The 24,254-nt window shown below is 40.9% G+C and overlaps 1 protein-coding gene across 2 annotated transcripts in view; it reads right to left on the bottom strand.

The window, feature by feature from the left end:
* LOC129710200 (contactin-associated protein-like 2) overlaps positions 1-24,254 on the bottom strand; it is a 1,639,166-nt gene that overhangs the window by 856,879 nt on the left and 758,033 nt on the right. For both annotated transcript variants that reach the window (XM_055657015.1, XM_055657024.1), the window contains exon 5: positions 14,390-14,593. In XM_055657015.1, the coding sequence (XP_055512990.1) occupies positions 14,390-14,593 (204 nt within the window). The remainder of the gene's footprint in view (positions 1-14,389; positions 14,594-24,254) is intronic.

Raw genomic sequence — 24,254 nt, 5'->3', positions numbered from 1 at the left:
GTTTAAAGGGAGTGAAGGAACAGTGGCCCCAGTAAATTAAAATCTCTGCACAGGAATTGCAGCCCTGATGAGTTTAAAGGGAGTGTGAGAACTGGGGCCCAGTGTGCTCAAGAGAATAAGGGAACATCACTTGGTGGGTCACTGCCAAATCCATTGGAATTTCTGGTGAAATATTTGAGTTTTACTGTAAATTTTAATGACTTGGATTTAGGTACAAAGGACACCTTTTCCAAATTTGCAGATGACTGGTGAACTTTGAAGAAAGCATCATGAGGACAAAAACAGGCGGTGGACCAAATAGATGTGCAGCAGATGAAATTGAAAGCATAAATGTAATGTTATATTTCATTAGGAAGAATGAGAAGAGTCAATATTAATTAAGGAAGATAATTCGCAAAAAGGTAAAGGAACAGACAGATCTGAGAATATCTGAGCATGAATCATTCTAAAAGGTGTGTTGGGTTTAGAAATTAGTTAGAAAAGCATTTTTGATCTTGAGCTTTATGACTATAGGCATAAGGTATAAAGGCAATGAACATTGTGAGCTTGACAATTGATTTGGTCACAAATGTGACAGGAAGAAAAACGTTTTGGTGCATTGAGTGACTAGGGTCTGGAATGCATTATTTCATGATCTCATAGAAACTATTAGAGAAGAGGACGTCACAAAAGAATCTCAGTTCTTACTTCATATTCACACATTCTCAGATCAATTAATTTATATTATACTTTCATAAGTCATAGAAGCAGAATTAGGCCCATTCTGTGTACTCTGCCATTCAGTCATGACTGATCTATCTTTTCCTCTCAACCCCATTCTGCTTTCAAAATACCCAAAGACTTGGCCTTCACAGCCATCTGTGGCAATGAATTTCACAGATTCACAACCTTCTGGTTAAAGTAGTTCCTCCTCGTCTCTTATCCAAAGGTATGTACTTTTAGTCTGAGGCTGTTCCCTCGGTTTAGTTTTGTTATATTGTGTGGAAACAGGACCTTCAAACCACCTAGTTCGCGTTGACCAACAATCACCCGTAGTACACTAGTTCTATGCACTAGGGACAATTAACATGCACATCTTTAGAATGTGGGAGGAAACTGGATCAATCTCCGAAACCTCCACTTGATCCTCTCCCATGCCAGCACATCCTTCCTCCGATATGGAGCTCAAAACTGCTCACAATACTCTAAATGTGGTTTGACCAGTGCCCTTAAAGCCTTACTGTCGATTTTATTGAATAGCAAAGTAGGCTCAAAGGATCAAATTATTTCTTATTATCCTATCTATTATGCTTACATGTTCAAGTGAATCAGGCTTCCAACCGTGTATTTATCTGGGAATTTTGATGAATGTATTATTTATTTCTATCTGAAAGGGCGGCATGGTGTCACGGTGGTAGAGGTACTGCCTTACTGCTCTAGAGACCTGGATTCAATCCTGGCTACAGGTGCTGGCTGTACGGAGTTTGCACGTTCTCCCCCTGACCTGTGTGGGTTTTCTCCAGGTGCACTGGTTTCTTCCCACACTCCAAAGACGAACAGGTTTGTTAGTTAAATGGCTTAGGTAAAATTGTACTTAGCGTGTAGGATAGTGCTAGTCTACGGGGTGATCACGGGTTGGCGTGGACTCGCTGGGCAGAAGGAACTGTTTCTGCACTGTATCTCTAAAACTATCTCTAAACTAAAACTATTAATGTTATTTCCTTCCTCAGAATAAATAAAAGTTGAAAATCAGGGAGTAAACAATCTGAATGAAACTGAATGTAAATGTTGTGATGTATTCCAAAGTCTTGTCGAAAGAAAGGAATATTGAATTGTCTTTGATGAAGTGAATACTGGAAAATATGACAGACTATCCAGATTCCATTTGCATGTTCAGCCGAACCTCCGAAGACTCAAAACATTGCAAAAACCCCAAGCTGGCAAAGCAGATAATTCTAAAGTTAGAATGATAAAAGAAGATCAAAAGTAACTTTAAAATCCAGAATGCTGCTTTTTGTTTAGGAGAGCGATAAAAATTGAATTACCAAAAGATCAACTTAAATAACCTAACTTTAACTAAAGTATGGAGTTAAAGATAAAATTGTGTTGAAAGCAATAATTCAAATTCAGTGAATACTCAATCTGTTACACAGTTCCCTTTGAGATCTGACAAAATATCAGTGATCCTTTAAAATGTTGTGCTGTTAATTTGCTTGTACTAAATGATTATCAGTAAAGGAATGGCTCAAACGATTACCAGTAAAGGGCTATAAAATCTCATTAGTACCACTTTAATTTGTTTCTTAAAAGTTCATCCCATTCTGCTTATTATGCCAAAAGGCAGATCAAAGGAATGTTTTCCATCTTGATGTTTTACATATCTTCCACGTTGCAATTATTCAAAGCCTCCAGCTAGAAAATTCATGAAGGTACTCATTTGTTTTGTTACACACTTGAATTCAAAATAATGGCATAAATTCCCATGACAGTCAGTCATAATTAGACCAGCTATGTTAACATGTTCTCCTATCTGTCAACGTAAGCAACTCTTTGACACAGTCCTTCATCTATCTCAGTCTTGCCAATTTTACCTTTATTCATGCATCTTTGGTTTACTGGTATCTACCCAAAGCATTCCCAAGATAGCAATTTGAACCACAGTAAGCATAACATGTCTATTTAGTCATAGAGTTATATAGCACGGAAACACGCCCTTTGTCCCAACTTGCCCAAGATAACTCAACTACACAGAGTAGCACCTGCCCGCGATGATCTATAGCCTTCTAATCCTTAGAATAAAAGCAAACAACCCCAGATGCTGATTTACACGAAAGGACACAAATGCTGCAGTAGCTCAGCAGGTCAGGCAGCACCTTCTGAAAACATGGATAGTTGGCATTTTGGGTTGGAATGCTTCCTCAGTCCGAAAAAGAGTCCTGACCCGAAAAATCAGGAGGATGCTAGGAGGCTGCATGGTGACTTGGATAGGCTAGTGAGTGGGCAAATGCATGGCAGATGCAGTATAATGTGGATAAAGGTGAGGTTATCCACTTTGGTGGCAAAAACAGGAAAGCAGACTATTATCTGAATGGTGGCCGATTAGGAAAAGGGGAGATGCAACGAGACCTGGGTGTCATGGTACACCAGTCATTGAAAATAGGCATGCAGGTGCAGCAGGCAGTGAAGAAAGTGAATGGTATGTTAGCATTCATAGCAAAAGGATTTGAGTATAGGAGCAGGGAGGTTCTACTGCAGTTGTACAGGCTCTTGGTGAGACCACACCTGGAGTATTGCGTACAGTTTTGGTCTCCTAATCTGAGGAAAGATATTCTTGCCGTAGAGGGAGTACAGAGAAGGTTCACCAGACTGATTCCTGGGATGTCAGGACTTTCATATGAAGAAAGACTCGCTAGAATTTAGAAGATTGAGGGGGGATCTTATAAAAACTTGGACAGGCTAGATGCAGGAAGATTGTTCCCGATGTTGGGGAAGTACAGAACAAGGGGTCACCGTTTAAGGATAAGGGGGAAATCTTTCAGGACCGAGATGAGAAAAACATTTTTCACACAGAGTGGTGAATCTCTGGAATTCTCTGTCACAGAAGGTAGTTGAGGCCAGTTCATAGGCTATATTTAAGAGGGAGTTAGATGTGGCCATTGTGACTAAAGGGATCAGGAGGTATGGAAAGAAGGCAGGTACAGGATACTGAGTTGGATGATCAGCCATGATCATATTGAATGGCGGTGCAGGCTCAAAAGGCTGAATGGCCTACTCCTGCAACTATTTTCTATGTTTCTATGTTTCTATCCATGTTCTCCAGAGATGCTGCCATACCCGCTGAGTTACTCCAGCATTTTGTGTCCCTCTAAACCTTTCCTATCCATGCATCTGTCCAAATGACTTTTAAATGTTGATATAGTACCTGCCTCAACTTCCTACTCTGGCAGCTCGTTAAACATGTCTATTTAAATTAAATTACTGCAGCATGCTTGGTCACTGAATGCAAGCTAGTTGAACACACACGTTCCAACCAAGCCTACACTTTTGCCCTCTTTGCCAAGAATTCACTTTCAGCAGAAGTAATAACCATACACTTGTTTCAATATTAAGATGTTCCCGTCCCATGATAGGTCTCTCTCAATATCTTTCACAATCAATATGTGGTTTGTTCTTCCGTTATCCCATTTTGAGGTACCGAATAAAAATACTTTGATCATCGAAAGCAAAAGGAAACAAGGATTTTATTCATTTTGTTTACAAGATGATTATGCATAATTAAGGGTGTAACCAAAATTTTGACAGGAGTATAAGAGTATTATTTCATCTTCCTACATCACAAATCTTATCTTGCCTAAAAATCATAGTCATAGGGTTATACAGTACCCCTCGGCCCATCATGTCCATGCCAATCATCAAGTACTCATCTACTTGGTCCAGAGCCATATACTTACTAACAAGACAGCTTGTTTCATATACCTACCACAATTTGTGTAAAACATTTACCCCTCAGGTTCTTATTAAATCTTTCCCCCCTCACCTTAAACTTACATCCTCTGATGTGCCTTGATGATTCAAGTTCATTAATGTTATGAGATCATAAGGTCATGTCATAGGAGTAGAATTAGGCAATTTGGCCCATCGAGTCTACTCCACCATTCAATCATGGCTGATCTATCTCTCCCTCATAACCCCATTCTCCTGCCTTCTCCCAATAACCTCAGACACCTATATAAATCAAGAATGTATCTATCTCTGTCTTAAAAAATATCCACTGACTTGACCTCCACAGCACTTCTGTGGCAAATAATTCCAATGATTCACCACCCTCTCTGACTAAAGAAATTTCTCCTCATCTCCTTCCAAAAAGAACGTTCTTTAATTCTGAGGCTATAACCTCTGGTCCTAGACTTTCCCACTAGTGGAAACATTCTCTCCACATCCACTCTATCCAAGCCTTTCACTATCCTGTACATTTCAATGAGGTCCCCCCTCATTCGTCTAAACTCCAGCCCAGTGCGGACAAATGCTCATCATAGGTTAACTGTAGATCAGGAACTCATGTTATGAGTCATATTTTGTAGCTACTCCCACTAGTTTAACAGAAAGCCTCCTTGCCCTTCCCTCTCACTTTTAGGGTAACGTGCTAAAATGAAGTTACCTATGCTCTGACATTAATAAAGTCTTTAGATCTTAATCACAGTCTGTGACTTTGGTTATTCCAACAGCAGAAGCTCAACATTAACCTGCTAATTCCTGGGATCATTCTTGTAAATCTCCTCTGGATCCTCTCCAGAGCCAGCACATCCTTCCTCAGATATTGTGCACAGAATTGCTCACAATATTCTAAATGCGGCTTTACCAGTGCCTTATGGAGCCTCAGTATTCCATCCCTAATGTGTACTTGCTACTCAAGTAGTGCATCCCAGATTTCAGTCAGCATCTGGGTGAAAAATGTTTTCCTTAAGTCCTCTCTAAACACCTTTTCCTAAACCAATGCCTCTAGTTTGTTGCACTGATATGATGGTAAAATGTTTTAATTTATCTATCCTTTTGCCCATACAGCCATCTAAACTCCGAGGCAAACAAACTCAGTCTATGCAGTGTCCTTTCATAACTATAACATTCGCTATATGTGACAACATCCTGGTGAATCCCCTTTGTACCTTCTCCAGTGCATTCATGTTCTTTCTAAAAGTGTGATGACCAGAACTACACACATTAATCCATCTGTGCCCTAACCAATGTTTTCTTTTAAAGTTGGGCTGTCATCTCCCTTCTCTTATATCCTATGCTGCAGGTCTCAAGACAAGCATATTATATACCTTTAGAAAAGCTGTTTGAAGAAAGTTTTTCTGCAGACAGTTACACTGAATGAATCAATGCAGGTTATTGCAAAGAATTCTCCAATTTGAGGAAACCTCAAACACCCACCCCTCCCCTTTCGCCCCCACATCTCTCCATGCCCCACCTGTCATATCTATTTCTCCCCTCCCCTTTCACCTGCATTTCTACTCTGGCTTCACAATTCACAACTCTTCAATCCTTCTGTCTAATACCTTCCACTTTTTCAATTCTGGCCTTTGTCCAACCATCTACCTACCAAACCCCCCCCCTTCGCCTGTGTTCGTACCTATTACTTGCCATGCTTTGTCCTGCCCCTCCTCTCTTCCAGCTTTCTATCCCCCCCCCCTCCACGACAATGTCTGAAAAGGAGTCCCGACCCGAAAAATCACCTATCCATGCTCTCCAGGGATGTTGCCTGACGGACTGAGTTACTCCAGTACTTTGTGTCTTTTTTTTTTTTAAACCAGCATCTGCAGTTCTTTGTTTCTAGTTTAGTTTAGCGATACAGCGCGGGAAACAGGCCCTTTGGCCCACTGAGTCTGCACCGACCAACGATCTCCACACATTAACATTACCCTAGACGCACTAGGGACAATCTTTTCCATTTATACCAAGCTAATTAACCTATAGACCTGTACGGATTTGGAGTGTGCGAGGAAACCCAAGATCTCGGAGAAAACCCACGCAGGTCACGGGAGAATGTACAAACTCCGTACAGACAAGCACCTGTAGGCAGGATCGAATCCAGGTCTCCAGCGCTCTAAGGCAGCAACTCTACGGCTACAACACCGTGCCGTCCTTGCATTGCACAATTCTCATTTTGCCTGTGTAAAGGGAATGTTAACTGGTATGCAAGGCATTAAAAGTTTTGCAAAATTATGTCACCATATTTCTCTGTACAACTAAAGGTAAATCTGTTTGATCGGCTTCCCTTTTTTTAATATTTCTTGCCTCATAATTTCTAAATCAGGAAGTCAAACTGCAAAGTATACATTTAATGTAGCAACAGTGAAGTACACAATTTTATTGACTTTTTGATGATGATGCTGGAAAAGTAGACTTAAATTAATCTACTGTAAAAGGAAAAGGCCTTGGCTGCATTTGACTAAAAATACTTTTTGACTTCCTTTCAGTTATCAAGTATTTGCAGTTTTTTACTGTAATTAAATAGCCACTAAAAAGACCCAAAGGAAACAAATTGGATCTATTAAATGATGATTCATCAATGTCACTGCATGCTGCACAATTTGGAAGTTAAACACCTTAACTCAGAAAGTCAGAGGTTCATCTATGTCAGGGGTTCCCAACCTTTTCGTCTCGTTTACCCCTGGCAACTTTAATAGCACATAACAATGTTATTTCACTTATTTATGAACAACTAATGATGAACAGATACCAGTATATCAGAACCAAACATAGTCTGAGAAATAAGAAAAAATATGTACAAATCCAGAATCAACCATTGATCTATGTGCACCTGCTGTATTGGAATACTGAATGGTATCGGGAAAAGAGAAAATCCTTCAAACTCTTGGAAAGAATGATTTATAATTATTGCAATTTAATTATGTTGTAAAGAAAGTCCTACAAAATTGTTGATATCATTAGTTTCCTAGGGACCTCGAAACAAGGCATGCTCAATGATGTTCACAGATTATCACACAACACCATATTTCATTACAGATATGATTAGCACATCACAAGTCAACATTAATTACTGATCAGGACAGGAATCCTAACGATGTACTTCATGGTTGACATTGGCAGTGATTTAATTGAGAGATTTTCACTATGATTCCCCTGTGGCTGTGTTGAAGTCAGGAAGGGCAGGATTTCGTGCTGATGCTACACACTCCCATCTTTCGTGAGGTCACATTTCCACTGATAGTCATAGAGTGATACAGTGTGGAAACAGACCCTTCAGCCTAACTCGCCCACACCAGCCAACATGTCCCTGCTACACTCATCCCACCTGCCTGCGTTTGATCCATATCCCTCCAAACCTGTCCTATCCATGTACTTCTTAAATGTACTTCTTAGATGCTTCTCATTTTCCCTAGGCCAGAAGCAATTCCCCCACTTTAACTTCCTACCCTGAATAATTCAATGTATTTATGTTCCACAATTCTCTTAAACCTCATGGCATATTCCACAGGACAATAAAACTGGCATTTGACATCGGACGTTCCACCCTACTCTTTGCATATCTTTCATTATTATTGTTCCTAATTGATGTGAAAGAGAAAAGTCTGAGAGTGGATATGTACTTCTACAAGCTCACATTATGAATGTCAAACATCAATATTTCAACATTTTCCCACTGTAAATTACAATATCGCATTGGCATCCTAAGTGCTGAAACACTTAGCTGGACATATACATCATCAAGGCACTGCCAAGAAAAGACTAGTTTCATTTATTTTTAATTTAACATTATTCGTGAATATTATGATTGTTTATTAGCTATTTAATTCCTTTTCTCGATGTTTCACAACTCCCAAGAGATACAGACAATACAGCATGGTTCCCACATGTCAACTGTGTCTATACTCAATGAGTGCATTCTTAAGTTCCACTTGTAATATTTTAACTTCTGAATTTAATTAATTTGCTGCAAATGTTTTCCATATGTTTCTAAACTCTATAAGTATGACATTACACCATCTAATAGATTCTCAAGTAAAAACGGTACACCCATATCTGAAATTAAAGTAGCAAAATTGTGTCTGTTTGGCTGCTCACTTTTATTAACAGTTCTACACAGATGGGCTCTTAGGGTCTACTGATTCAGACCTTGAGCATTACCATATCACAAAGCTTCAAGGGATTCTGATAAATCATCAGCTGCATGAAATGAAGCTGCAGGTTTAACTTCAGAAACAAAGTTGGTACAGCTTATATGTCTTTCAAAACTGCACAAATCACAGTTCTGCAAAAAAAAAAATACACCACTTTTCAAACACGGGCTACCTAATTCTGCAAATCAAAAATAACTGGGAGGGTGTTCAAAACTATAGTTCATACTTCCTGAACCTAACCTTGCTGCTATTCATAAATCTTTTTAAAACCAAATAGTTAAAAGTTTCACAACAGCAGAAAAGTTTAGCTGAAACACTGAATTTCGACTTAAGGGCCTGTCCCACTTACGCGCATTTTTTCGGCGACTTGCCAGCACCTGTCATAGTCACAGCAGGTTGCTGAAAATGTTCAATATGTTGAAAATCCAGCGGTGACCAGAAAACGGTACGAGTCTATGGGTGCCCACTCACCACCAAACAGGCGTCACCCTGAAAGTGGGACAGGTCCTTTACACTGTGATCCTGTCCATAGTTCTGGTGCTTTATAGCTGACCTTATAACCATATAATAACCATATAACAATTACAGCACGGAAACAGGCCATCTCAACCCTTCTAGTCCGTGCCGAACACGTATTCTCCCCTAGTCCCATATACCTGCGCTCAGACCATAACCCTCCATTCCTTTCTCGTCCATATAACTATCCAATTTATTTTTAAATGATAAAAACAAACCTGCCTCCACCACCTTCACTGGAAGCTCATTCCACACAGCCACCACTCTCTGAGTAAAGAAGTTCCCCCTCATGTTACCCCTAAACTTCTGTCCCTTAATTCTCAAGTCATGTCCCCTTGTTTGCATCTTCCCTCCTCTCAGTGGGAAAAGCTTATCCACGTCAACTCTGTCTATCCCTCTCATCATTTTAAAGACCTCTATCAAGTCCCCCCTTAAACTTCTGCGCTCCAAAGAATAAAGCCCTAACTTGTACAACCTTTCTCTGTAACTTAGTTGCTCAAACCCAGGCAACATTCTAGTAAATCTCCTCTGTACTCTCTCTATTTTGTTGACATCCTTCCTATAATTAGGCGACCAAAATTGTACACCATACTCCAGAATTGGCCTCACCAATGCCTTGTACAATTTTAACATTGCATCCCAACTTCTATACTCAATGCTCTGATTTATAAAGGCCAGCACACCAAAAGCTTTCTTTACCACCCTATCTACATGAGATTCCACTTTCAGGGAACTGTGCACAGTTATTCCCAGATCCCTCTGTTCACCTGCATTCTTCAATTCCCTACCATTAACCATGTACGTCCTATTTTGATTTGTCCTGCCAAGATGTAGCACCTCACACTTATCAGCATTAAACTCCATCTGCCATCTTTCAGTCCACTCTTCCAACTGGCATAAATCTCTCTGTAGACTTTGAAAATCTACTTCATTATCCACAACCCCTCCTATCTTAGTATCATCTGCATACTTACTAATCCAATTTACCACACCATCATCCAGATCATTGATGTACATGACAAACAACAGTGGACCCAACACAGATCCCTGTGGCACCCCACTAGTCACTGGCCTCCAACCTGACAAACAACCATCCACCATTACTCTCTGGCATCTCCCATTCAGCCACTGTTGAATGCATCTTGCTACTCCACCATTAATACCCAACCATTGAACCTTCTTAACCAACCTTCCATAAGGAACCTTGTCAAAGGCCTTACTGAAGTCCATATATACAACATCCACTGCTTTACCCTCATCAATTTCCCGAGTAACCTCTTCAAAAAATTCAAGAAGTTTAGTCAAACATGACCTTCCAGGCACAAATCCATGTTGACTGTTCCTAATCAGACCCTGTTTATCCAGATGCTTATATATATTATCTCTAAGTATCCTTTCCATTAATTTGCCCACCACTGACGTCAAACTAACAGGTCTATAATTGCTAGATTTACTCTTGGACCCTTTTTAAACAATAGAACAACATGTGCAGTACGCCAATCCTCCGGCACTATTCCCATTTCTAATGACATTTGAAATATTTCTGTCATAGCCCCTGCTATTTCTACACTAACTTACCTAAATGTCCTAGGGAATATCCTGTCCGGACCTGGAGACTTATCCACTTTTATATTTCTCAAAAGTGTCAGTACTTCCTCTTCTTTGAATCTCATAGTTTCCATAGCTACTCTACTTGTTTCCCTTACCTCACATAATTCAATATCTTTTCTCCTTGGTGAATACCAAAGAAAATAAATTGTTCAATATCTCCCCCATCTCTTTTGGCTCTGCAGATAGCTGTCCACTCTGACTCTCTAATGGACCAATTTTATCCCTCGTTATCCTTTTGCTATTAATATAGTTGTAGAAACCCTTTGGATGTACCTTAGGTGAACAGAGGGATCTGGGAATAACTGTGCACAGTTCCCTAAAAGTGGAATCTCATGTAGATAGGGTGGTAAAGAAAGCTTTTGGTGTGCTGGCCTTTATAAATCAGAGCATTGAATATAGAAGTTGGGATGTAATGTTAAAATTGTACAAGGCATTGGTGAGGCCAATTCTGGAGTATGGTGTACAATTTTGGTCGCCCAATTATAGGAAGGATGTCAACAAAATAGAGAGAGTACAGAGGAGATTTACTAGAATGTTGCCTGGGTTTCAGCAACTAAGTTACAGAGAAAGGTTGAACAAGTTAGGGCTTTATTCTTTGGAGCACAGAAGGTTAAGGGGGGACTTGATAGAGGTTTTTAAAATGATGAGAGGGATAGACAGAGTTGACGTGGAAAAGCTTTTCCCACTGAGAGTAGGGAAGATTCAAACAAGGGGACATGACATGAGAATTAAGGGACTGAAGTTTAGGGGTAACATGAGGGGGAACTTCTTTACTCAGAGAGTGGTAGCTGTGTGGAATGAGCTTCAAGTGAAAGTGGTGGAGGCAGGTTCGTTTTTATTATTTAAAAATAAATTGGATAGTTATATGGATGGGAAGGGAATGGAGGGTTATGGTCTGAGCGCAGGTATATGGGACTAGGGGAGATTATGTGTTCGACACGGACTAGAAGGGTTGAGATGGCCTGTTTCCTGTGCTGTAATTGTTATATGGTTATATGGTTATATGATGTACTTTCACCTTACTTGCCAAAGCAACCTCATATCTTCTTTTAGCTTTTCTAATTTCTTTCTTGAGATTCTTTTTACATTCTTTATACTCCTCAAACACCTCATTTACTCCATGCTGCCTATAATTATTGTAGATCTCCCTTTTTTTCTGAACCAAGTGTTCAATTTCCCTTTGAAAACCATGGCTCTTTCCTATTTTTACTATTTCCTTTCAACCGAACAGGGACATAAAGATTCTGTACTCTTAAAATTTCACCTTTAAATGTACTCCATTTCTCTTCCTCATGTTTCCCATAAAACAAAATGTCCCAATTTACTCCTTTTAAATCCTTTCGCATCCTTTCGAAAAGTTTGCCTTTCTCCAATCAAAAATCTCAACCCTAGGTCCAGTTCTGCCCCTCTCCATAATTATATTGAAACTAATGGTATTGTGATCACTGGTCCCGAACTGTTGCCCAACGCATACTTCTGCCACCTGACCCATCTCATTTCCTAACAGGAGGTCCAGCACCGCCCCTTCTCTAGTAGGTACTTCTATCTATTGCTGCAAAAAACTACCCTGCACACATTTTACAAAATCCAACCCATCCAGCCCATTTACAGAATGTGTTTCCCAGTCTATGTGTGGAAAATTGAAATCTCCCACAATCACTACCTTGTGCTTACTACTAATATCTGCAATCTCCTTACATATTTGCTCTTCCAATTCTCGCTCCCCATTTGGCGGTCTATAATACACCCCTATAAGTAAGTGTTGCTACCCCTTTCCCATTTCTTAGTTCCACTCAAGTAGTCTCCCTAGACGAGCCCTCTAATCTATCCTGCCAAAGCACTGCTGTAATATCTTCCCTGATAAGCAATGCAACACCTCCACCTCTTGCCCCTCCAATTCTATCACACCTGAAGCAACGAAATCCTGGAATATTTAGTTTCCAATCACAGCCCTCCTGCAACCATGTTTCACTGATCGCCACAACATCATACTTCCAGGTGTCAATCCAGGCTCTAAGTTCATCCACCTTTCTTACAATGCTCCTAGCATTAAAATATACACATTTAAGAAACCCACCCTCTGGAACTGCTTCTCTCTTATTCTCTGTTTATTGTCTTTTTCTTCTCTCTCCCCTACATTTTGGGTCAGAGTGCTACCATTCTCTGCCCCCTGCTTCACACACTGACTGCTAGCTTTCCCAATTTGAGTCCCTCCCCCCAACCATACTAGTTTAAAATCTCCCCAGTAGCCTTTGCAAATCTCCCCGCCAGGATATTGGTCCCCCTCGAGTTCAAGTGCAACCTGTCCTTTCTGTACAGGTCGTACCTTCCCCAAAAGAGGTCCCAATGATCCAGAAACTTGAATCCATACCCACTGCACCAGTCCCTCATCCACTCATTTATCCTCCACCTCACTCCATTCCTACTCTCATTGTCGTGTGGCACAGGCAGTAATCCTGAGATTGTTACCTTTGCAGTCCTTCTCCTTAAATCTCTACCCAATTCCCTAAATTCTTCTTTCAGGACCTCTTCTCTTTTTTTACCTATGTCGTTGGTACCTATATGCACCACAACCTCAGGCTCCTCTCCCTCCCATTTCAGGATTTCTTGGACCCGTTCAGACACATCCCTGACCCTGGCACCAGGGAGGCAAACTACCATCCGGGTCTCCTGTCTGCGTCCACCGGATCGCCTTAAGTACAAGACCGTCACAAATCAATGATTTGTAATCAAACTATGTTTACGTCATAGTCATACAAAGTGGAAACAGGCCCTTCCGCCCAACTTGCCCAAACCGACCATCTTGCGCTATCTATGCTAGTCCATCCTGCCTGCATTTGGCCCATATGCTTCTAAACCTATCCTTTCCATGGTACCTGTCTAAATGTATTTTAAATGTAGCGATAGTGCCTGCCTCAGCTACCTGGTAGCTTGTTCCATATACCTACCACCCTTTGTGTAAAAATGTTACCCTCAGCTAGTTTCAAAGGTTTTATGATAAGAATGGCACTTAAAAATGTTGATTCATGCTTAAGCTTTGATTGTTTGCTGATGGCATCTGCAACAGCACAACCAGTGTTAGAGCAGGTCATAAGTCACCGCAATCTCTACATTTCTGCAATTTGACTATATATTTGCAGATGACAAGATGCTGTCAGTTTTAAGGAGCTGTCCCACTGTATGAGCTAATTCAAGAGTTCTTCAGAGTTTCCCCTGATTCGAACTCTGAGAATTACGGTAATAGCCGCTCGTCGGTACTCGGGACTCTCGTGGGACATTTTTCAACATGTTGAAAATTCTTCACGAGTCTTCCTGAGCTTACTGCGTTTCCCGAGTACCTGTCGTTAGTGTTACGAGCCGCTAAGAGGCGTCCCGAGCTCTGACGTACCCACTACATATATTCTACGTGCTTACCACGAGTTTGATTTATTTTTTAAACTCGGGAGAGCTCTTGAATTAGCTTGTACAGTGGGACAGCCCCTTTACACACTGATGATACTCAGCACTAACATTTTCACCAGCATAACTGATCATTTTGAACCAATGTCTCACAGTTTGTTATACAGTACTTACTGCTAGGAACAGAAGCCAAAGATTCCATTGCAATGTAGTCAACTATTGTTTGATGAAAAGTAAATTACCTAGGTTCACACGAAGAATCAGCTTGGCTTTCTTTATTTCGAGCGTGATATAATCTCCTTGTTGTCCTTCTCCATGGAATATAATACCTTCATTCTCAGATGTCTTGAACTTCAGGGAAATTATATCTTTTAATGTTTTCATTTTTTTATTTTTAAACCTATAGGACAAGAGACTGTAGCCATCAAAGTTGATAGCATCTGCCCCTGAAACACAGAAAAGAAATGGCATTTAGTAAGATAAACATTGTAAACAGCTTGCAGTACAATGTAGTTACAGATAATTCAATTGCCAAATTAATACTCAGCCTACAGTGTGAAAGGCATTATAAAAATAGATAAAGGCACAACTGTTGTACAATCAAATCCAAATTAAAACACTGCTCTGCACAACACTGGCATTCTAAAGTGTCTAGATCTCAGTAGGTTTAGTTCAGTTAATTTCAGAAACAGGGCAATTTGACAAAATACCTCGGTTTCATATTCAGCAGCTCACATGTGCTGCTTCATATTTATTCAATTTTCTTAATTTTTAGGCTGGATTTTGCAATCGGCAATAAACAAATGGTGTTCGCCATTCTTTAGACTTGCAGATGTTCAAGGATTTTTTGTTTGGCATCTTTACAAGAACATAAAAGGATTAACAATCCAAAACAGTGTCACATCCTTTAAAGTGAATTGGGGATTTGTTAGAACAGGTCAAGCAGTGACACTGTCCTTAACCTATCAAATGGAACAATATTTAATGAGGTCTGCAGTCTGAACTAAAAGTAAAAACTGGAACATTAAATTCAATGTCAGATCATTTTATGGAAAGCCAAAAAGGAGGGAATTGAGAGTGATATCAAGTGAGATAAATGATGCATTGAAAAACACTTCCAATTTATTTCCAACACTCCAACAAGATTTAAAGTCGGAAAGAATGAGAATCAGCCTATGTTAAACTTCTCAATGCAGAAGATTCTATTTGGCATTAATTAAAATAGAATATGTCCTTATTCTATCTTATAAACATCCTTATTAATGATCACCTAAGTACCACAGCTTCGGGATCTTGAGTTTGATTCTCCTGTGAGGTCCTATCAGATCAAATGTGACAAAAGGAGTATAACAAATCAACCACTGTCACTTTCCTAGCTTCTGTGTTCAACAATGTACATGCAGCAACAGTATATTCAGGTCTGGTTTACTCTTTAATAACTGTGTACAATTATTTTTACTGTAAAAGTCGATGTTCTGTTTCAGCTGTGACTAATACAGCCACAAGCCTGAACCATCTCAGGACTGCAATTGTTATTCAAGATTAGTTTTATAAATGCAATCTTCTTTATTACTTTGAAACTAGGCATAGATCAATTTTAAATAGATTTCACATCTTCCAATTTATTTCACTTTTACTGATCATCAGCCTCTCTCCGAATACTTTATTGACAGTGATCTCTACTTATCACATCGAATTAATAGCTGGCAATACCTCAAGAGAGAAAAGCAGAGAGAGGCAAAACAACACAACCAGGGAGAATAAAAAACCAAGCACAGTGTGGAAAAAAACCAATAGTGTGCCGTATGAGAATCAATGCTTCTGATATTCAATGGAAAGTGGGAAAGGAATTGGAAAGGAATTTGCCTTAAATATCTTCAAGCCTTTCTCTGCAAATTTCGTATGTGGATGAGAAAGCTTGCAACGAGGTCACTGCTAAAGAAAAATAAAATTGGATCAAATAATTACTGCTGGAAGAACTCAGAGGGTGAAGAAGCAGCAGCAGTGGAGGCAAATCTTCACACGGATGGTGTTGGGGATACGGATCGAGTTGCCAGAGGAAATGGTTGAGACAGGTACGATAACAACATTAAAAAATATTGAGATAGATACATGGATAGGAAAGGTTGCGAGGGGGATGCGTCAAATGTGGTCAGATGGGCATCTTGGTCACCATGGACAAGGTTGGCCAAAGGGTCTGCTTTTCTGCTGCATAACTTTATGCATAACACTTTTTTGTTTAATGTTTTCTATATCAGGCTGTTAAATCTGCAATAAGCAAACTGCATTGACCATTTATATTAAATAAATATTATGTGGCAGAGAAACGGAACAAGGAGCAAAAGCAAAATTAGGCTATTGCATTTTAAAACAAAACTTCTGATTGTTTTATGTTTTTTTAGACTTTATCAACTGCCATTGCTGTAACATAATAAATTATCCAGCGTTACAAGCCTTTACTCATGATTTCCTCAGTGGAATTAATAAACAACACTTACTGCTAGAGGGGAGCAATGCAACAACAAGCTTTCATTCATTTACTTGGTCAGCATCATAGAAACATAGAAAATAGGTGCAGGAGTAGGCCATTCAGCCCTTCGAGCCTGCACCGCCATTCAATATGATCATGGTTGATCATCCAACTCAGTATCCTGTACCTGCCTTCTCTCCATACCCCCTGACCATCACTGATTGAAGCAGTGTTTTATTGATGGTTAAAGTATCACTTTGTTCTCTCAGAAGGCAAAATGACATGGCAGCAAATGACATGCTGCCAATACCATCCAGTCTTCCATGAGTTTGAAGAGAAGATTATAGGTAAACATTTTTATTCAAGAGATGAATTTAAGTGTCAAGTTTAATTAATGAATTGTGAACACCTGACAGATAATTCCATTCAGTAAGGGTCAATCAGTGAAGCAAGAGGAACCTTAAAACTATATATTCTTGCAGGAATGCCTCTTCACGTTTGGAAAGCCCACCGATTCACATAGTAGCTGCTGACTTTAATTTAACATTTTGATATTGACAACATTATTTTCACTCTCCTTTCACTTTATCTGGAAAATATAAATGATTCTTGAACCTATTCCGACATTGATTTCTGAGTGATACTGTCTTAAGTCCACTCTGCCACTTAATTCCCGTATCTCCCAATTCCCTTTATGTCTAAAATCAATTTATCATATTCTTGAATATGGTCAATAACTCTCAGATACCCTGAGGTAGGGGGTTTCTCTCTGTAAATAAATTTATCCACGTCTGACTCCTTCAATCCTGAAACAAATCCCCTAGGTTCTGAACTCCACATGCTTTTCAATATCTACTCTCTCAATCTCACTTAGTGTTTTATATTTCTATATATCATCTCTCACCCTTCTAAATTCCAGTGAGAATAAGCCAATCCAGTTTAGACAAGATAATCCTTCCATTCATTGAAACTATCTTCCACTGGCTTTGAGGCAAGTATATCATACTTTGGACACAAGGACCAGGAGAACATGGGACCTCAGATCTTCCAGATATGGCCTCCTTGCCCAACAAAACCAAGCATAGACTAAGCGACTGCTTGCTGAACACTTGGTCACCAAGAGTCACAGGATTACCTTGTTATTGACCATTTAAACACACTGTTTATTCTGCTTATAGCCCTGTCCCATGGTACGAATTCATTCCAAGAGTTCTCCAGAGTTTGCACTGATTCGAACTCGGAGATTTACAGTAATGGCCACTCGTCGGTACTCAGGGCTCTCGTGGGACATTTTTCAACATGCTTGCATGCTCCCCGTGCTTACCTGCCGTTAGCAAATCTTCCCGAGTACCTGCCATTAGCGGTACGAGCTGCTAAGAGACGCCCCCGAGCTCCGACGTACTGCTATGTTCATTCTCCGTGCTTACCATGAGTTTAATTTTTTTTAAACTCGGGAGAGCTCTTGGAATGAACTCGTACCATGGGACAGGGCACCTAGGTAACTTACAATCTAACGGTACAAACATTAAATTCTCCAATTTTACGTAACAAACCTACAAACAACCCCCCGCCCCCATTGGTTCCCATTATGAGGGAAGGCACAAAGTCCATTCCCCAACCCCAGATCACCCATAGTCGGGCCTATTGAGGCCTCCACAGTTGCCTCTATGGAGGCCCGATGTTCCAGGCCGTTCTCGCCAGGTGATGTTGCTCCGGCGTCGGGAGAGTCCTCTCAGCGGCCTGGGAACCCTGGAACGGCCGCCTCCGTACTGGAGGCCGCGGCTTCCGAAGCCAACAAGTCCGCGCCAGTTGGAGCTCCACAACTGGTGATCTCATCTAGAGATCCCAGGCTCCCGGTGTAAAGTTCAGCGCCGCCGCCCGCAGCTGGTCGCTCCACAGTCCCGCAGCTCCGCGATGTTTTCCTCAGCGATCTTCAGCTCACCGGAGCTCCAGCGCGGCGACCCGGGCAAGGCATCGCCCGCTCCGCGATAGCGCTCCAGCGCTGTGCCGCCGCCGAAGCCGAGGTTCTGGGCGGTCCGCGACAGGAAATGCCGCTCCAGGTCCGCTGGTAGGCCACGAGGACGGGTCGAAGCTGCAGCCCGGAGAAAAGCTGCGTCTCCGACCAGGTAGGGACCCTGAAAGGCAGTTTCCCCCTCCCCCCCCCCCCCCCCCCCCCCCCCCCCACATAAAGTCTAGACCTCCAAACAAAACACTTTAACCAACTAAAATAAAAATAAAGAGATGAAAAGACAGACAGCTGCTGGCTGGGCAGCCATGCACAGGACAGCGCCCCCTATGTGATTATTTGTTGCCTTTCTTGCATCCATAGACTCAGCTTCTTTTGCATATCAACACGCTGCTAATTTCTCACCATTTGCAAAGTGATATTGCTTTACTAATCTTCTTGCCGACTTGATAAAATGTAAATTTCCACATGTCATGTCAGTCTGCTATCACCTTGTCCACTTGCTTTGATCACCTAAACCCGTTGCAGATCTTTTGCATCTTCAGAACTTTAATTCCCAACTTCTTTCAAGCCATTAATAAGCTTGCCTACAACATGCTTACTTCTTCCATAATAGAGACTAATATAGTTACTTTGGTTATCAAAAATTACAAGAGGATCTTGATCAGTTGAGCAAGTAGACTGAAGAATGGTTAATGGAGATTAATAGAGATAAGAGCGAGATGTTGCAGTGGTCAAGAAGGCTTTCGATACAATGGCCTTCATCAGTTATGATATTAAGTATAGAAGTTGGGATGTTATGTTACAATTTGTACTAACTTTGCTGAGACCACATAGACCATAGTGCGTTCAGTTTTGGTCACCCTGGTATAAGAAGGGTGTTGTTAAACTGGAAACCCTGCAGAGACAATTTATGAGGATGTTGTCAGGACTTGAAAGACTGAACTACAGGGAGAGATTGGGCAGGCTAGGACTTTAATCCTTGGAGCAATGAAGGATGTGTTTAAGATCATGAGGGGAATAGATAGGCTAAGTGCACAGTCATGAAGTCTGATAAAAGGTCTCAACCCAAAACGTCACTTATCCATGTTCTCCAAAGATGCGGCCTGGCCTGAGAGTTACACCTGCACTTTGAATCCTTTATTTATTAATATCTAGCCCAATAATATGAATCTCATTTAATGATAAAACCTGTCAAATGCCCTTTGAAAACCTGGATATGCTGCATCAACTGTTTGCCCCTTGCATGCCTGCCAGTTACAACCCCAAAAAAAATCAATTTAGAGTCATAGAGTGATGCAGAGTGGAAACAGGTTCTTCTGCCAAAGTTGTCCACACCGGCCAACATAGAAACATAGAAAAAAAGTGCAGGCGGAGGCCATTCGGCCCTTTGAGCCAGCACCGCCATTCATTGTGATCATGGCTGATCGTCCCCAATCAATAACCCGTGTCTGCCTTCTGCCCATATCCCTTGATTCCACTAGCCCTTAGAGCTCTATCTAACTCTCTCTTAAATCCATCCAGTAACTTGGCCTCCACTGCCCTCTGTGGCAGGGAATTCCACAAATTCACAACTCTCTGGGTGAAAACGTTTTTTCTCACCTCAGTCTTAAATGACCTCCCCTTTATTCTAAGACTGTGGCTCCTGGTTCTGGACTCGCCCAACATTGGGAAAATTTTTCCTGCATCCAGCTTGTCCAGTCCTTTTATAATTTTATATTGTGGTGCGTGGATCTCAAAAGGAGGCACGGTCCAGTGTTTGAGAAGCACCTTTATTTTATTCCTCCCGGTTGAAGGGAAGACGAAACCAGAGAAAGATGGCACCCAAACCCTGCCTTTTAAACCCTCCGCCTCCGGACTGCACCACTCCTATGCCGAGGGGTTCGGCAGTGAATACAAGGAGCCTAGTTTCTTTTCAATCTTTCCTCATATACAAGACTAGTCCCGCAATCTTCCCAGGGCCATCCATTCTCGTGAACCTACGCTGCATTGCCTCAATCACAAGGACGTCCTTTCTCAAATTAGGAGACCAAAACTGTACGCAAAACTGCAGATGTGGTCTTACCAGAGCCCTATACAACTGCAGAAGAACCTCGCTACACCTATACATGTCAAAGCTACACTGGTCCTACCTGCCTGCATTTGGTCCATATCCCTTTGAACCAGTGCTATCCATGTACCTGTCTAACTGCTTCTTAAACGTTGGGATAGTCCAAGTCTCAACTACCTCCTCTGGCAGCTAGTTCCAGACACCCACCACCCTTTGCGTGAAATAGGGTTGATTTGTCAAAATGATGTGCTGTCCAATTATTCTATTTTCTCGGCATACCATGAATTAATGTTCTTTGCGATACAATCTAGTATACCGTGACCTCCAAATTCCTTCATGTCTAGAATGTAAAAGGTCTAGAAGTAACCTAAACATCTATTAACAAAGACATATTTTCCAACCTTACAACTTCCAGGCCAGTTCCAAAGAGTATCATGTACTTTGTATCTGAGGTTAATCAAAGATATTGAATTCAGGCCACTGGGCTAGAAACACATGTGGGACCAGAGGAGTCACAACTATTGGCATTTCTGCATCGTGGTGGTACTTGGAGCCTCTTCCAAGATGTAGAAACTGCTCCCCTTCTCTGGTGAAAAAATACATGCCCACAAGAAGGATGCACATCCACAGGGTATTAAAGAATGGTATCAAATTGAAAGAAAAGGCAAACGATGCAGTCAGGGAAAGTAGCAAAAGATAACTAAAAATGCCAAAATCGGGAAAGATAGATTGTGAGAGTAATAGAGTCAATAATAATTAATAAAACAGAAATAAGAGCTCCACTGGATATTAAGATGGAAAGGTTGCAGGAAAGATTCATGCTGAGAAAGTGGGATAACATTGGACTAGTGTTTGAATGGATGATCATAGATCATTAGAGCAAAGGAACGGGCCCTTCAGCCCACACTGCTTGTGCCGAATATGATGCCAAGTTAAACTGATCTCATCTGCCTGTACTTGATCTATATCTATATTCCCCACAGGGCCATGTGCCTATTTAAAAGCCTCTTGAACGCCACTTTTGTATCTGCCTCCACCACCACCCCTGGCAATGTGTTCCAGCATTCCACCCCCAAGTATTCTGTGTATAAAAAAACTGGCCATGCACATCTCCATTAAACTTTCTCCCTCTCACCTTATAGCTAAGCCCCATAGTGTTGCACCTTTTCACCCTGGGATAAAGGTTCTGACTGTCTATGTCTCTCATAATATGTTATACTTCCATCAAATCTCCTCTCAACTTCCGATGTTTTAGAGAAAACAATTGAAGTCTATCCAATGTCTCCCTGTAGCTGAAATATTCTAATCCAGGTAGCATTCTGGTAAACCTCCTCTGTACCCTTTTCAAAGCCTTCCTATCTTCCCTGTAATGAGGTGACCAGAATTGTACACAATACTCCAAATGGGACCTACGTGGTAGTAGAGTCGGAGAGCAGGAAGAATCACAGAGAGAGAGAGCAATGAGAATAGGTGTAGCTGAACTCTGGTCAGATAGAGGAGGAGAACTTATTGAAAGTAGACACCCCTTGAGGAGATCTTGCAGTGGAGTGGACAAAATACACACAAAGTCCTATAGAGCTGCATCATGATTTCCAGATTCTTATACTGAATGCCCTAGCAATGAAGCAAGGCATACAATGCACTTTCTTTACCACCCTATCTACTTGTGCTACCACCTTCAGTGAGTGGTGAACTTGCACTCCAAGATCCCTCTGCACATCAATGCGTTGTGGAGGCACAACACAGGGAATTCACAGTATTGATGCATGGAATGAAGGGGTTGGTAGATGAGGAAAGGTTGAATAAGTGAGGTTTATACTCTGCATAGACTTACTCCAACGCTATGTGTCAATTTTCTATTCTGCTTCCACAATATAGTATATACATTTTTAATCGGTAATAATTTTTTTCCCCGATATAATTTTTCAGATGCAGTTTTTAAATTATTCCTCCTATACTTTAAACTCCAGCTTCACGATTAAACAAAACCTGCATTTGGTTTAATTTAATTGATACAATCCAGCCAAATATAGTCTGAAGAATGCTTTAGCAATCCAATTGAATTTGATGAGGGTTAATTCTCAGAGGGTATTATAATGGAAATAGACATCTGGGGAGATGTAAAATAGACTGCTAATTTACTATCACCTGTTTTATTTAGTTACACAGGCAAAATCACTCTGATTTTATTTGCTCAGTCCTCCACTAAGAATCTCATATGACCTGTATATTGATTGAGTAGAAAGCCTTTGTAGTTCATCAAGGTGAAATAAATGCTCATAGAACCCAAAAGGACCACTTAGCCACAGGCAAACTTACATTTGACATTGGGAATACCTGCCATTTGAAGCAGCAATGCTCATTTATTCTGGAGCTAGTCATTTTTGGAAAAAGGCATGAAAATGTTTGACCTGCTAAGCCACCCGCTGATACTTCTATGAATTACACGTTACCTGCTACTGAATTAGCTCGAAACAAGCCAGAAGCTTAGTCACTGGGGATTATGGTGATCTTAATAACCATTAGGTGTGCCTCACTAGTGGTACTCATGAATTGGAAGAAGTGGCAAAACCTCATCACTCAATTTAGTTATAGCCTGCAATGAAAATATTCCTTTGCCAATAGTCTGTGATAAATGCAGGTGCCAGCAATCTGTCTGAATTGCAAACTCATCTGCTTTGCATTCCCTGTTGCTTGCTCCTCTTCTATCACATCCCAAAATCATGACATTCAATGGAGTGCATTTGTAAATTGTGCACTATTTCTTTGTCAAAACATTTGGCTACAAGACTAGAATATAGAACAGCATAGCACAGGAACAGGCCCTCCAGCCCACAATGTCCATGCTGATCATGCTGCCAAGATAAACTAATCTAATCTGCCTAAATGTAATCCATTCCCTACATATCCATGTGCTCATCTAAAAGTCTCTTGAACCACCCCAATTATATCTGCATCCATCACCCCCCTTGCACATTGTATTCCAGGCACTCACCACCCGCTGTCCTTTCAACTTTGTCCCTTTCACACTGAACCTATGCCATTTAGTCCTTAACATTTCCACCCTGGAAAAAAAGTCCTGATTGTCTGTCCTACATCTGCCTCTCATAATTTTATACATTTCCATCAGGTGAGAGAAGGCTGTGGCGGCCAAGTCAATGGATATTTGTAAGGCAGAGATAGATAGATTCTTGATTAGTACCGATGTCAGGGATTATGAGGAGAAAGCAGGAGAATGGATTTAGGAGGGAGAGATAGATCAACCTAGATTGAAGGACAGAGTAGAATTGATGGGCTGAATGGCCTAATTCAGCTCCTATCATCTATGACCTGTCAATTTCAGGCATTTCAGAGAAAACAATCAAGTTTGTCCAACCTATCCTTGTAGCCAATACCATCCAAACCAGGCACATCTGGTAAACCTATTCTGCACTCGCTTCAAAGCCTTCACATCCTTCCTGTATTAGGGCAACCAAAACTCCAAATGCGACCTAAATGAGTAAAAATAACTGAAACTGGTGAATTACTGTCTTATAACCATATAACCATTATAGCACGGAAACAGGCCATCTCGGCCCTACAAGTCCGTGCCGGCCAATTAATTTCCCTTAGTCCCACCTG

The sequence above is a fragment of the Leucoraja erinacea genome, chromosome 2 (genome assembly GCF_028641065.1).
Source record: "Leucoraja erinacea ecotype New England chromosome 2, Leri_hhj_1, whole genome shotgun sequence".
Taxonomy (NCBI): Eukaryota; Metazoa; Chordata; class Chondrichthyes; order Rajiformes; family Rajidae; genus Leucoraja; species Leucoraja erinaceus.
The sequence above is the reverse complement of the archived record's forward strand: the minus strand, read 5'-3'. Positions and strand labels throughout refer to the sequence as shown.